The sequence below is a fragment of the Mesoplodon densirostris genome, chromosome 2 (assembly GCF_025265405.1).
Source record: "Mesoplodon densirostris isolate mMesDen1 chromosome 2, mMesDen1 primary haplotype, whole genome shotgun sequence".
In the NCBI taxonomy this organism is placed as follows: Eukaryota; Metazoa; Chordata; class Mammalia; order Artiodactyla; family Ziphiidae; genus Mesoplodon; species Mesoplodon densirostris.
The window spans coordinates 192,583,597-192,598,653 of record NC_082662.1 but is presented as its reverse complement, the minus strand read 5'-3'; the positions used below and the strand labels follow the sequence as shown (position 1 = coordinate 192,598,653).

The 15,057-nt window shown below is 62.3% G+C and overlaps 1 protein-coding gene across 1 annotated transcript in view; it reads right to left on the bottom strand.

Moving 5' to 3' along the window:
* LGR6 (leucine rich repeat containing G protein-coupled receptor 6) overlaps window positions 1-15,057 on the bottom strand; it is a 97,196-nt gene that overhangs the window by 1,811 nt on the left and 80,328 nt on the right. The window contains exons 7-17 of the mRNA XM_060088699.1: window positions 14,144-14,212; window positions 12,129-12,200; window positions 11,897-11,968; window positions 11,015-11,083; window positions 10,055-10,126; window positions 9,141-9,206; window positions 8,181-8,252; window positions 7,779-7,850; window positions 6,463-6,588; window positions 5,527-5,687; window positions 2,270-2,350 (exon numbers count right to left, since the gene is read on the bottom strand). Of these exons, the coding sequence (XP_059944682.1) occupies window positions 2,270-2,350; window positions 5,527-5,687; window positions 6,463-6,588; window positions 7,779-7,850; window positions 8,181-8,252; window positions 9,141-9,206; window positions 10,055-10,126; window positions 11,015-11,083; window positions 11,897-11,968; window positions 12,129-12,200; window positions 14,144-14,212 (932 nt within the window). The remainder of the gene's footprint in view (window positions 1-2,269; window positions 2,351-5,526; window positions 5,688-6,462; window positions 6,589-7,778; window positions 7,851-8,180; window positions 8,253-9,140; window positions 9,207-10,054; window positions 10,127-11,014; window positions 11,084-11,896; window positions 11,969-12,128; window positions 12,201-14,143; window positions 14,213-15,057) is intronic.

The window sequence follows — 15,057 nt, the reverse complement described above, 5'->3', positions numbered from 1 at the left end:
CCCCAGGCCCTGTCCTCAAACCACCTTGTAACTTCGGACACCTTTGTTTCTTCACCCATTTTGACCTTGGACTCCTGTTCTTCAATGTGCTGATAGGTGGCTTGGAGATTTGAGAGGATTTGTGACAGCTATTTTTTAAACATTTTTTTTTCTGATTACCAAATAGTAGATGTCAATTGTAGAAAAACTGGAAAATGTAACATGGAAAGATTAAAACTGCTTATGATCCTGCTCCTCAGAGAAACTCATCATTTTGCTATGTTTTCTATCAGTTTTAAGAAATACATATATACATATAGATTTTTTAAACTAAATTGGGACTTTACTGTACATAGTTTCTCATTCTCTCTCTTTTTAAAAATTTATTTATTTGGCTGCGTCGGGTCTTCGTTGTGGTGCACAAGCTTCTCATTGCGGTGGCTTCTCTTGTTGCGGAGCACAGGCTCTAGGTGCGCGGGCTTCAGTAGTTGTGGCTCGTGGGCTCTAGAGCGCAGGCTCAGTAGTTGCAGCGCACGGGCTTAGTTGCTCCATGGCATGTGGGATCTTCCCGGACGAGGGACTGAACCCTTGTCGCCTGCATTGGCAGGTGGATTCTTAACCACTGCACCACCAGGGAAGTCCCATAGTTTTTTATTCTCTTTTTTAAGTTAAAGTTTCATCATGCACACTTTCCCATATTGTTACATGACTGAAAAACACGTTTTAGGTGTCTGTGCAGTCAATATGGGCGCACCAGAATTTATTTGGCCATTTGTATGTGCTATTGTAAAAGTGAGTGCAAGTTGGATTTTGTCTTTTGGAGCTTCCCCTTTTACGTCATCGCTGCTCATCACCGGTTTTCAGAGGCCTCGTGAACACACACCTGCCCCTCCAGGTGCGCTGGTGCGCTGGTGCGCTTGCCGCTGCGGGCACTAGAGGGCGCGCTAAAGCCGCGAAGCGCGGGGCGCGTGGGCTGCGGGGCCTGGGCGGGGCTGGAGAGCCGGTGAGAGGGACGCTGTCCACTGCCTTCCACTCGTCCGACGGTTCCCAGCCCGGCTCCCGTGGCCGCTGCTGCCTCCGGGGCGGCCTGGGGCTTCGCGCTAAACACAGAGGCTGGGCTGGACCAAAGGGGAAGTTTCTTTGTTTCTTGACAGCACGATGGATTTAGGGGAGACTGAAGGAGGCTTCCTCAGCCGTTAAGGAGCGGACAGTGCTGGAGGGAGCCCCCCGGGACACCCGGTGTTTTACGCCCTGGAGAGGTTTACCTACGAGAGACGGCACCCCTCCTGGGATGGAGTGGGGAGGGATGCAGAAGGGGGCCTTGCAGGGTGCTGCCCCTGCTCCAACTCTGCGGGTCTCAGACGAGCCAGCCCCGCACCCCGACCCTGAGCAGTGGGGTCCCGTCACTGAGAGAAAGGTCCTCCTGGCTGTATCACCTCTGGCGACTCGTAAAGGTCGCTTTGACTCCCCTCCCCTCCCCCTCTCCCTCTCCCCCCAAGCAGCCACCGAAGGGGGACGACATCCCCTTCCCCAGGAACGACCACAAGAGGTTGAACTCACAGAAGACTTGGGGCTCCTGAAACGGAGCAGGACGCCGTGTCCTCCCCACCCCCATGTCCTCCGCCTGCCTCTTGTCGGTTTTAACCAAAGAATAAGTTTAATCAGAGAAGCGAGAAAATGCAGAAGCAAAGGAACAAACAGGACTAAATAATAATAGTCACTGAGCAAAGTCAAGGACCTCCAGTTCCTCCTCGAGGGCTGTAGATAATATTCTGAGCCATGTCCTTTGAGCTGTTTTATAGATACTGAAACCCGCCCCCGCCAGCTGGAAGAAGTTAACTACATGATGAACAGATTGTAGCCATGACATAAACTGTCACAATTCGGAGAACCGGCCTCAAGAAATGGGAACAAACCGACCCTGGAACTGAAGGCTAACTGTACTTAAAACAATCAAGATGACGCTGATCAGACCACCAATGACCAATTTCAAGATGACCATCAGAGCTGACTGTGCTGTTTCTGCATGGAGCCCCCTCCCCCTGCCTATACATCCCTGAAACTCCCCCGTAAAAGCTCTTGCCCACTGGTTTTTGGTGGGGGGAGTCGGCCTTTGGACATGAGTCCACCCCCACCCCCAGGTTGCCAGCCTCCAAAGTAAAGCAAACTTTCCTTTCCACCGACCTTGTCTCTCGAGTATTGGCTTTCAAAAGGCGAGCAGCTGGACCCCACTTTCCATAATGCTCCTTCCCCAGTCCCTGCCCTCCCCACCCCGAGGCACCCCTCTCACCTGGAACAGGGCTGCACTGGACAGTGGGGTGTGGCCTGGGGTCCTCCATCTCCAGCTGGAGCTCGTCTGGGTCCACATCATCTTAGGGGAGACCAGAAACTGGCTCAGACCCTGGTCTTGGTGTGGGTCAAGCCCCACCTTTCTCCCAAACCCCACCCCTCTGAGATGTTGTCCTGACTCATCTGCTGGGCACGGGGCCTCCCAGCGGCCCTGCACAGGTGTCTACCCTCGGGGGCAAACCTCTGGTCAGCTCCCTATCATCCGCCTGTGGCCCTTTACGCCTAAGACCTGCTCTTCCTGTAACTCAGACACCGAGTGCCCCCATGTCCTCCCAGGCAGCTGCACAGAGTCAGGGGAGGCTGCCCGGCTGGTGGGGGCCCTCCACACAGGCCGGCCCACCACTGTGACCCCGTGTCCAGCTGGGAGCCCTGCACACTGCAAAGGACAGAGCAGCAAGCGGGATGTGCTCGGAGGAGGTGGACCAGGGACGGTGACGACAGCCGAGCCGCTGTGGGTGCTGGACTCAGGAAAGGCAGGGTGAGGGGAGGAACGCCGTCCTCAAACAGCTGCCGGCCTGCAGGCATCATTACACCCCGACGTGGTGACGGTCCCAGACGGCAGAACCAGCATCAACAGACGGGTCACAGAAGGAGGCAAATCGTGATCCAGAGGGAGAAGTTCTGGGTCTTCCTACACAAAGAAGCTCCCAGCATCAGAGTGTCCAACAGAGAGGTCCCGTGTGCTGAGCGTAGGACCCTGTTGCTGGGCGTTGGGCACAGGCCGGGGGTATGTGGGGTGGACGAGACGCGGCCCTGCTCTCGAGGAGCCGTGGGCATGTACGCTGCACCCACGAGGTCACCTGGCGCCAGAGCTGGGGCTCCCCCAGCTCTCATCCTCCAGGCCCCGCGCCGGCGGAGTCCTCATCCTCACTAGCTCACTGATCCTCCCCACAGCTGCAGGAGGCAGGCAGCCCCGGGCACCATCGGACAGGTGAGGAAAGCGAAGACCTTGCCTTGGGTCTCACAGCCAGTGAGCGACAGAGAGGAACTCAGACTGAGCCTCGCTGGGCCTCAGAAACAAGGTCGGGGGACGGGGAGGCTGTTGGGGGAGCTTTACAGATGCACGTGGTGTGCGTAACTGGAGAGACTGGAGCAGGAAGTCCCCAGTGTGAGAAGGGCGTTTTCTACTGCATTAGCAGACAGACTAGATCATCTTTAACCATCCTTCCAATTCTAAGTCTAGGCTCTGCGATTCTGTTAGTCTGAGAAAACAGGATTAGAAAGGCAAATCCCTTGTTAAAGAAACTCCAAAACGTGTTTGAATCAAATGGCATTATTTTCCTTATTCGCTCTTGTGCTGTTTCTTAAACCAGGGCCTGCAATCTCCAGCGGGGTGGACATCTCAGGGGCCATAAATTCTTTAAGAATATTGAAATGATAAATGATAACTAAACCAGTTAACAGTTTATAAAGACGAAACTCTCTTTTGCAGCGATAATTCATCATTGGAAGATCCCCCTCGAAGCTTGTGGGATCTTAGTTTCCCTACCAGGGATTGAACCCCGGGGCCCTGGCAGTGAGAGTGCTGAGTCCTAACCAGGGGACCGCCAGGGAGTTCCTGGAAAGTTTCTGCAGTTGGGTTGGGGTAGGCGGGGGAAACTGCCTCTCCTGGAAGGTTAGGGAGCCCAGGCAGGCGACCGTTTGTCACACTTGTCCCCGCCTTCAGCTCACATGTCTGCTTCCTGTGTGGAGCCTTCCTCCCACTTAAAGGGTAAACAGTTCAGTTGGGAGCTTCCCCTGGAGGCAGGGAGGCCCTGTGGAGCTGCCCATGGCCTGGGCACTGTTGGGTGGGCAGGGGGCCGGGCTGTGCCACAGCCTAGCATCCCATCCCTCGCCACCTTTCCTGCTCTGTAGAACGGAGCTCAGCAGTGCTTGGAAATCAAAATGCACGGATGAGATACAAGAGCTGAGGCCTGTGGACTCCGTCTGAGGCTGTAAGGTCACAGCCAATGTGCTAAGGACCGCTCTTCACCGAGGGGGAAGTGGGATATGGCTGTAGCCGCGGCCCTGGTGCCGTTATGGCAATGGCCGCCCACCATCCCGACGCCCTGTGGTTCTCCCAGACTCTGGCCTGGTGGAGTTTCACTTTCAGGAAGGAAGGTTTCCACTCCTTCCATCCCTGCGGAGTGGACGGCAGACATCCAGGCCGCCCCGGGGAAGCTGCTGCCCCTGCCGGGCCTCACGCTCTCCCGGGAGGGCTCCCGTCCCCTCCGCCGGCCCACGGTGACCTCCTGGGCTCCCAGCTACACTCCTGCGTGTCTGGCCAGAGGCCCCTCCCTGAGTAGCCACCGTGGACGGAGGGCACACGCTTCCGTCTGCGGGATCTTCAGTGCTCCCGATGGCCTGTGGGGCGCGAACGCCGCTCCCAGTTTACGGATAAGAAACGGAGGCTCCGCAAGGCCTTGTCCATGGTGACCCAACCCGTGAATGGTCTGGTGGAGTTAGAACCTGGGTCCGTCTACACTGGCGTGAATGTTCTTACGTGTTTAGATCTGATCTTTCTGTTTAGCTTCTGCACTGACACATTGTGAAGACGGAGTTAGAGACTGAAGGGAAACCCCAGAGTCGGGGCCTTTCCCCTCCCTCCTAATTCTGCTCGTGCTCTGCGACAGGGGGCGGGCCACGAAGACCTTCTCTCTGCCCTTCATCAGAGACCCCAGCCCGGAGGTGTTCCGCTCTGGCCTCCCCAGAGGCCGCCGGGCACCGGGGCCTCTGAAGTCCCTGGTGAGACGGTGGGGCAGACGGCGGGGACGGCAGTGGCCCCCAGCTGCTCCTTTTGGCTCTGAGACACAGCGTGAGAGGACCCTTTTCCAGAAGCAGGTTTAATTTAATTGATTTAGCCTGACCCCGCCTGGCTCGGGCTGATTGGAAAACGCTGTCTGCTCTGAGGACGCCCGCTGCAGGGCTCACGTGGCGGGGCGGGGGACACCGTGGAGGAGCTGCGGCCCACGAGGCCCACCAGGACAGGGCTGTCCCATGAGCCACGGCCTGGGGAGCGCCCTGGGGGCCACAGAGGGCTTGGCAGGCGGGAGGCCTGCCTGTTGTCAAGGTCAGCGCCACCCTTGTGTCCCCGGGCCTGGGGGACAGGCGTGAACAGGGGCAGCCCCTCCCTGGGCCCCCGGCAGCCCCTGCCGGCTCCCCTCGGGGTCCTGCGCCTCCTCCCTCCCAGCACCCCCACGGCCCCCCAGGGTCACTCACAGCGGATCTCGGCTGGGCCGGCAGGGAGGCCCAGGGGCCTTTTGGGAGCGTCCCGGTCGTCAGGGTGAGGGCCCTGGGGCGCCCGTCGGCCCAAGGCCTTGAAGAAGCTGGGGCAGACGCCGTAGGAGCAGCACTGGTAGGCGTAGGGCACCTCCAGGGTCCTGGGGAGTGGGGGAGACGGCCACCTTAGCCACGGTCAGGGGCCCGGCAGACCACAGCTGCCCTCCAGCCCCCGAGCGCCCTGCTGGAGGCCTCCCGCCCACAGCCTCCCAGGCTTCTTCCTCAGGGCTGCAGCCTGCCCGCTGCCCCCCAGGGCTCTGAGTGCCGTCCAGCCTCGTCCTCCCTCATCTAGAGGCCTGAGCCAGGCTCCGACGGGGAGCAGCTAGGCCACGCAGCCTGGGAGCTCTGCCCCTCCGGGCGGCCCTCCTCTTCCCCTCGCGAGGAGACAGGGTTCTCCTGGCCCCTCCTCACCCTCGTCCTCCATGAGGCCCGCGCCCCGTGCCTCTGGGCACGTCAGAGCTGGGTCGGTGCCCTGCGGGTGAGGCCGGACCCCCACTGCTTTGCAGCAGACAGAGCGTGGGCCACACGGGCTGAAGGAGGCCTGGGGTCCTCGGCCCCAGCAAGGACTGAGCAGCTGTTTTCTACCCATCAGCACCCTGGGCTCGGCCCTGATTCCAGGCCCGGAAGCTGCCCAAGTAGGCAGGGGGCCTTTCCCCCATCTTACCTCTGTCCTCGCCGGGGTCCCCCAGGGCTGGGATTGGGAGAGGGAAACGCTCCACGGGGATGAGGAGAAAGCGGCCCTCCCCACTCAGGCTTGGCCAGACCCTGGGCCTCCAGGCTTTTCTCGGGGTGAGGCCCTGGGCTTTCTCCTGTCCCTCCCGGCCTGGCCACTGCCCTGAGGCAGACTTCTGTAAGTGTGGGGACGGGAAGCCTCACCTCAGTTTGGGGAAGCTGTCCTTGGGGAAGGCCTGGGACAGAGCCCAGTTCCCTTTGAGCTTCAGATGCACCAGGCCCCCAAGCCCGGCCAGGGGCAGTGTGGTCAGCTGGTTGTCTGTCAGGTCCCTAGGATAGTGGATGGTCAGGGTCACTGGCAGTCGGGGTGGCTGGAGGCAGACTGTGCGGAAGGCGTGGCCAGTGTGCCCGGGATGGGAGCCAGAGGAGAGGAGGGAAGGAAGGCTCGGCAGGAAGGAGCACGGATGCCGGGCAGGGGCGGCAGGGTTGCCAGGGCTCCGTCGTCCCCCACTCGTGGGACCTCGGGGGCCAACTACACGGGGCTGTTGGAGGTGACGCCACGCCATCCCAGCTCCTGGGTAACATAGCTGCTCAGCCACAGCTGCTGGGCCGGAGTCCCTGTCCACCCCACCAGGGCATCCGCCTGCTGTGCCGGCCCCCGGCCCCCTGCTCTTCTGAGGACGCGGAGGCCAGAGCTGGGACTGAACAGCGCGGCCGTCTGGCCACACACAGGGGTTCGGTCACCCGTTCTGTTTCAGGGCCAGCTTAGTAGCCAGAGGTGGAGATGTGCATGGCTCCCCCTGGAGAAATATCAGAAGAAGCCAGGCCTCCAAACCAGACAGCGCGGCCACAGACCGGCAGCATGGAAGCGGCCTGGGCTGGGTGTCAGGGAACTGGGCCCGTCACCAGCTGCCCGTGAAGCCGAGGCGTGTCGCAGGTCTGCCCGAGCCTCAGTGGCCTCATCTTTCAAAGGGATAAGAATACCCACATCCGAGCAACGTGGCGGGCGCAGAGGTGAGAGCGCGGCCCGCAGCCCAGAGAGCAGGGCCGTGAGCGCCGGGGTCCCGGCCCCTTGAGTGAGCACCCACCTCCCGCAGGCCAGGGAGCACCTGAGAGGTGAGGGGCAGGGCTGCACAGTCTCCGGTAGACGCGCCTTCAGGACGTGGTGGAGAACAGGCACCGCTGTGCGCGGTGGCCCCGCAGGCCCCTCCTGGCGCTGACGCATGACCCTGCAGAGGCCCCACCCGCTCCCTGTTCACACCCCGGTGGTTTAGGGACCTGGCTGCCCGGGGGCTGAGGCTGCGTGTGGCGCTGCAGAGCTTGCAGGGGTGGCTCCTGCTCATCAGGCCCACGTCTGTCCAGGGGGCTGGGAATGCCGGTTAGGCTGGAGCCACGTCCCCAGCATGTGTGGCCGACACCCACGCGTGTCCCACCCCAGGCCGGGCCCTCCTGCCCCTGCTGGGCAGCCCACAGGCCCATGGTGCTCCAGCACCCAGGAGGAGAGGACAGTGGACACTCACAGCTTGACCAGGGAGCGCAGGGTCGCGAAGGCCTCGGGGTGGATGGACCGGATGGCGTTCCAGCTCAGGTCCCTACGGGCAGAGGACGTGACAGGAGGGGACAGTGACACATGGAGGACCCGTCCTTCTTACCCTGGGTCACCGACACATGTGCCATGACGCGGGCATGCAGGGAGGCTGCCCCCCTGCGTGCTGGGGGTCCCCACGGGGTGCAGGCTTGCAGGGAGGCTGCCCCCCTGCGTGCTGGGGGTCCCCACGGGGTGCAGGCTTGCAGGGAGGCTGCCCCCCTGGGTGCTGGGCGTCCTCACGGGGTGAAGGCATGCAGGAAGAGCTCCCCCGGGTGCTGGGGGTCCTCACGGGGCACAGGCGTGCAGGGAGGGTCCCCTCACCCTAGATACTCACAGGGCCTGCAGGGAGGTCAGCTGGCGGAAGGTGTCAGCTCTGATTTCCCAGATGCGGTTGTGCTGGAGGCCACTAGGGCAGCGAGAGGGGCTGGATGAGCCCAGAGGCCCAGACACTGTCCCCACCCCGACCCCACCCACTGTGAGGAAGAAAAGGACCCAGCCCGCAGAATCACCAGAATTAAAGGGAGCATGGGGGATGTGGCTGCCTTGGGTAAGTGGGTCAGGAGACAAAGCTCCAAAGCCGTCCCGGTGGCCCCAAGGGGCGTGAGCTTCCAGGGCTCCCACTGCCCTGGCTCCCAGCCCTGCTGGCCTCGCTCCTCGGGCCCTCCAGACCCTAGTCCAGCAGCATACTGCTGCCCAGCCCCTGGCGGCCCCCGACGGGCCCAAGCTGGGGGGCAGAGCTCAACAGACTGGCGTCTGAGCGGGAGACGGACCCTGGGCCTCGGCGAAGGTGCAGACCCTCCTGCCTTCAGTGTGAAGGCACCAGCACAGGCCCTCACGTCCCCGACCCTGCCTGGTCCCAGGGCACAGACACGGAGGGCCGGAGGCCCTGTCACTTGGGGAAGCAGGAGCTGGATGAAGGGAGCTTGGAGAATCTGTGAAGTGGTTTCGGTCCCCGTGGAACCTGCAGCCCAGGTTTCCCTCCTGGACACGACTGTGCGTGTGTGCTTATGGAAACCGAGAGCCTGGGCACTTCCAGTCCCCCACGGCCACCCCTTGTCCAGCCCACCTGCCCCTCCGCTGGCCCTAATCACTGTCACGTTTCCTGTTGCCTTGACCCCCAAGGAGCCGCCTCGAGACCCCTTTTGGGCACCATCTCCTGGGCTGTCACTACGAGTCATGGCCTGTCCCGGCCTCTGCCAAGCTCCCAGCCCTGACCTCAGGGTCAGCAAGCCCAGGGAGAGGAAGGTCAGAGTGCTTGCTGACCCCGCCCTCAGGCCCAATGCCCCAGACTCACATTTCCTCCAGCTTCTGACACCCGTGCAGGCTGGGCAGCCCCTCGATCTGGTTGTGAGACAGCTCCCTGGGGAGAGGGGGCCGGGCTGGTGAGGGGAGCTGGGCCTCAGGGACACGGCTGTGGACCTCCTCACCCCGGGGCACTTCCCTCCAGCTCCCCGCTGGGCCCCTCCTCTCTGCGGGGCCCGGATGGGGCTGCCTCATCCATATGAAGGCCCAGGGGACCCTGGGAGGGCCCCAGGGGTCAGGAAGCAGGAGGTGAGAGGGGCACGACAGGGCCACACTGGGACGAGCCAGCTGGCCAAGGCTACCCAGGCGGTACCACTGTCGCAGTACGAAGCCGACGCCTCTAGGGATCCCCCGGCCCAATCCCTCACCCAGCTGAGGCACACAGAGGGGCCAGGACCTGCCCATGGACACACAGCCTGTCGGTGGCAGGCTGGACACCCACCCAGGTCTGGCCGTGCACATCTTGAGCCAGGGGCTGGGGTCCATGGTAAGCACCTCAGACCCGAGTGAAACTCAGGGGAGAAGAAACTCCCTGCTCCCCACGGGACACGTTAAGCTCCTCTGTGGTCCCTGTGTAGACTGGGGTAACCTATTAGAGCCACTTTGGGGGGACCTACGACGTGCCGGGCGCTTCCAACTCTCCTAAATGAGCCCACGTTTTGCAGATGAGAAACCGGAGCTCAGAGACACAAAGGGGGAGCCGGGGTTCACCGGCGGGAAGTGGCAGAGCTCGGCCTCAGCCCCGGCTCTGACTTCAAAGACCGAGGCTTTTCCCCGAATGGGAGAGGGCAGCCCAGTCCCTCTCGGGCAGGTCTCAGCCCAGGCTGCCTCTCTCCAGGAAGAGAGTGACCAGGGGACGGAGGCCAGAGGGGCCTTGCCAGGCGGGAGGGCGTGGGAGGCACTCACAGGACACGGAGCCTGGGCAGCTGCTGGCACATCCCCAGGGGGAGCCGCCGGAGGCCTGCACGGGTCAGGGTCCTGAGGGGAGAATGGAGCGGGGCTGGCACTGACCCGGGCCCCGCCGTCCCCGGCCCCTCCCCCCGCCTCCCCTCTGGCCTGACGCTGACGTGGGGGCATAGGGCGGGGGGCTGCAGGGAGAGACAGGAGGTGGGTTGGGGTGGACAGAGGGGCACGGCCGGGCACCGCCTGGCAGGCGGTCCTGCAGCCAGACCCTCCCGCCCTCTCCTTCGTGTCCTCCCACGTCTCCTGGTGTCACCAGCAACACAGGGGCCGGACCCTTTTCTGCTCCTTGTAGGGGAGGGGGCCATGCGCAGGCCATGGATGGAAACTCCAGCCCCAGTGGGGCCCTGGGAACCAAGCCCAGAGCCCGTGCCCTGTGCCTGGGGCAGGGAGGATGCCGGGGCACCCGGGGCAGGGCAGTGGGCTGAGAGCAGGCTGCAGAGCGGCCGGCCTTGGGACAGGGTGCTCCGGGGAGGACGTGAGGCCAAGGTCATCCTCGGGAAGCTACCACTTCCCTCGTGGAAAATTTTCCAGCGCTGGGTGTTGGCGTGACCCTTCTGCTCACTCTCTTACAGTGAATCGAGGGCCTGCTGTGCTCTCACCCCTCCCCGCCAGGACAAAGTGGAAACCAGGAGGCACAGGAGGTGGCTGTCACAGCCCCCCTGCCGCTCCCGGGCCCTCCGTGCACCTCGGCTTGTGGTTAGGATCTCCGAGAAACCCCAGGCTGGGAAAGCGGGGAAGAGCAGCCCCTCCCCTGAACCAGCTGCCAGCCTTGGGGGAGCGGCCATGGGCCCCGGGGCAGCCTCTGGGCCAGGCTAGAAGCCACAGCAGAAGGCCAGACAACGGGGACCAGAGTCTGGGGGCTCTGGGGGGCGATGGGGGATTGGGCGGCCAGCGTCCACTCACAGGATCTCCAGACTGGTGGTGCCTTTGAGATCTGGGAACCCCTGGATGTCCGTGGCACCATTCAGAGATCTGGAGATAGACCACCAGGTGCTGAAGGGGGTCAGCCCTCAGGGACCCCCCACAGGGACCCCATCTTCTGGGGACACCATCCTTCCCCGACCTCCCTCCAGTGACCCCAGCTGCTCAGGCCCTGGTGGAGGCTAGACGTCTAGCAGGGTCCAAGCTGCCATTTCCTAGGTCAGCTCCACCCAGCCTGGCCCGGACAGAGCCGGTCACCTGGCCCCCAGCCACCTGGCCACTCAGCCACCCAGGCCCAGTGTGCACAAAACACAGGCAGGGACTGTGGGACTCGCCCCGTGTGAAAGGCAACGGCTTGAGTGCTTCTGGAAAGGTGTTTGTCTGCTGGGGTTGCTCGTTGGAGCCGGGAAGCGGGTCCCCCACCTCAGGGGACCACGCGGGCCTGCACGTGACAGGAGCCCAGCAAGATGGGTGCCGCCGGATCCTGAGGAGGACCCTGGGCTCGGGCCTGAGCGGGAGAGCCTGGGGTCCACCGATGAAACATACGGATGGCACCAGCCTCAGGGGTGAGAGTGGGGCGCACGGGAAGGTGGAGCTTTTGCCCCAAAAGACTCAGAGGCGTCCCTGTGCTGCTGCGTGTAGAGCGTCACCTGCAGGAGGTTTTCGGAAGACGTTGCACTTGGGATGGGAATTGAAAGAGCAGGAGAGATGAGGATGCCTTTGGGTGTCCAAGAGTCACAGGGTGTGGCTCCAGGGGCCCCGGAGAACCAGAACCTGCTCCTTCAGCTATGTGAGCAGGACCCTGACTGGGCGGGACTGGCGGGCGGGGTTGGTGCCAGAGGGCAGGGGGAGGCACCAACTCACAGGGTGTGCAGCCTGGGCAGGTACTGGAACGCCGACCTCCCCACGAACTGGATCGGGTTGTCATAAAAGTGTCTGCAGGAAAGACACCGAAGCCCTTCATTCGCCCTCCCGGCTGGACCGAGGCAGGGGTCTGCCCTCCCCTCCCCGTGGGGACCAGCACGCAGGGAGTCCCGCTCCAGTTCCGCCTGCCAACCCCGTCCTCCCCCACCGTGCGTCAGGAGCAAGGACTCACATCGTCTGCAGCAGAGGGTTCCCCAGGAAGGCCTTCTCGGGGATGGCCTTGATGTTGTTGTTATGGAAACCCCTGGGGGATGACACGGGGCGTCAGGAGGATGCGGAGAGCCCGTGGACGGGGACAGGGGGCCCAGGACGCTCTCCAACAGCCAGGCAGGAAGGCCGTGGGCCCAAAGGGACATCAGCCTGGGGACCCCGGTTCCACATCTGCCTGTGACTTTCCCTCTTTGCTCAACGACCCGTGGAAAGGAGAGAGGGTGAGCCTGGGCGGAGAGGACTGTGAGAGCCACTCAGGGGAAAGGCTGGGCCCAGACCCCAAGGAGGGCAGAACCCTGGAGGTCCCCAGGAGGGAGCTGAGGCTGCATGGGAGGAGGAAGCGCAAAAACAGGGGCCCCCGGAGAAGTGGTCCCCAGATGGAGCCAGGCTTGGCCTCAAGGCCCTGAACTGAGGAGCGGAGCCCTGGGGCGGAGTAGGGGGGCGCAGGGGGGACGCCCGTGACTGTGGAGGAGAAAAGGGGGCGAGTCGCCCACCGGGCGTCCAGGCTCTAGAAGCCGGGAACAGTGCATCTGGTTATCGGGGAGAACAGTTCCAAGTAAATGCTGGACTGAAAAGCACAATCCACGCCCCCTCTGTCGGCCTTTTTTCACCAGCGACCCCTGGTTTCTCTGTGTCTTCCTGGCCTCTGGGACCCCTCCCCCCTCCCCCATCACTTCCACGCTCATTCACAAAATTTACCTCCAGCCAACGCCCACCCAGCCTGCTTTGTTCGATCAATGCTCCTGCGTGAATTCGCTCGTCACACGTGCCTGATCACCCGCTTCGTGGCCGGTGTTGAGCCGAGCTCCGAGGGATTCAGAAGTTTACAAGACAGAGGCCCTGTCCTCAAGCTGCTTCTCCCAACAGACGTGGACAGACACACCCCACGCGTGTGCCTTCCTGCTGCTGCTACTACCCCAGGGATCTGCTCTCTCCCCAGAGCTTACATCTCCTGCTCCCAGGCCTCTGCACGCCCTGCTCCGTCCACACCCTACAGACCGAGCAAATCTTCTCCCTGCCTTTCCCCGCTCCAGGAGAGAGGCTGGCTTTGGTGATTCGCTGGCAGTGGAGGCCGTGCAGCTGTTCCTCACGCGGACCCTCCCCTGCAGCTGCTCCAGCTCCCCACCTGCTGCCCGGCGTTCACACTGTCAGCATCTAGACCAGGTGAGGGGGAGGCACGGGGCTGGTGCTGAAGGCCCCGGGCGGCAGTGAGAAGAGATTCCGCGCTGCCTGGAGGTTTGCGCTCTGGTCTAAACTTCCGCTGCCTTACCTGGTCCCCCTCAGCTCCACGGCGGCCCCTCCTCCCCGCAGGCTGGCTTCCCGCTGGCTCAGCGTCCCCCCTACCCACTCGCTGTCCCACCGGGTCTTCGTCTCCACTGCTCTTCCTCCCCCACTGTCGCCTAAAGCCCGTCCACCCTTAAGGCTCATCTCAGACATGTGAGCGCACAGCGCTCCTTCTGTGCTCTCTGGACGCCCAGACCGGTTTAGCTGAGATTGTCTGATCTGGGGTCGGAGTTCTCTGCCGGCCCTGCGCTGCCCTGTCCTGCCCCTGTACCCTGCACACTCCACAGGCCTGAAGCCCCAGGGGACGGCTGGTGTCTGTCTCACGCCTGCTTTGCATTTAGCAGGAGCAAATGCATTTTAGAATAAAACGAGCAGTGGTCCCCGCTGCCCCACTGGGACAGGGGACTGAGGACGGACCCCAAGGCACAGACCAGCCCCCCGCTCTTGTCCCCTTACATCCTGGACACATCCAGCCAAGACAGGGGGGTGCCAGGCAAGCCTAACAGGCGGGGCTGGGCCTTGCTCTCCCCAGGCTAGAAAGGCCCAGCTCCGCGGATGACTCAGCCCCAGAGATGCTTGGAGCCCAGCAGCGAGGCCTGTGACTGCTGATCTGGGAGGTCGGGACCTCGGGAGATGAGGGTGTGGGGGGCCCTTGGGCACAGAGGACACCCCAAACCCCACAGAGGAGCTTACAGTTCCTGCAGGCGGCCCAGCGTCCGGATGGCCACGGGGAACTCGTGCAGCTGGTTGTAATTCAGGTCTCTGGAAAGAAGGCAGGACAGTCGCTGGAGGGCAGTCCCCAGGGCGTGTCAGAGGCTCCGGGAAATGGACGCTGGCTCTGGGTTGGCTGGAGAGAGGGTCTGCCAGCCTGCTGGGCCCAGGGCCAATGTCCGGAACACACTTTGGGCTGTTCCTCTCCCATCGCTGCCCCCAGACCTCGGCGGGGGCCTTCCCGGCCACGGACCTGTTTTGAGGGGACACTTAGGGGTGGATAATGGAACCAACTCTCTCCAAACAGCCTCCCGGGCTGAGGAGAGTATCTCAAGCCTTTGGAGACACCAGTGGATGGGGAGGGGGCCTGGGGAGAAGGGGGCAATTTTTAACACCTTGTCACCGGCACGAGGGATTCTGGAAGCTTCCTCAGGTGACCATCTTGGCTATCTGTGGCCTCTGCTCTCGTCTTTTGCAAAAATGGACAGGACGTCTTACCTTCTGGTGGTGGCGTGACAGCTAATCTTTCTCTCACCCTTTTCTGCATTTTCCCCTTTTTTTAAACAGTGAACACATATCATGTGTATAATCAGAAAACATTGGAGGGACGTCCCTGGTGGCACAGTGGTTAAGACTCCACACTCCCAATGCAAAGGTCCCGGGTTCGATGACTGGTCAGGGAACTAGATCCCACGTGCACGCCGCAACCTAGGAGCCCGCCTGCCACGACTAAGACCCAGCGCAACCAAAGAAAGAAAGCGAGCGAGAGAGAAAACATTGGAAATGATGTTGAAAAGTGATAGCAACCCAGGTCGTCGAGGGTATGGGGAAACAGCGTTCCAATAAACCCTCAGTGGGAATTTAAATGTGCACAACCTTTTAGGCAAAATCTGACA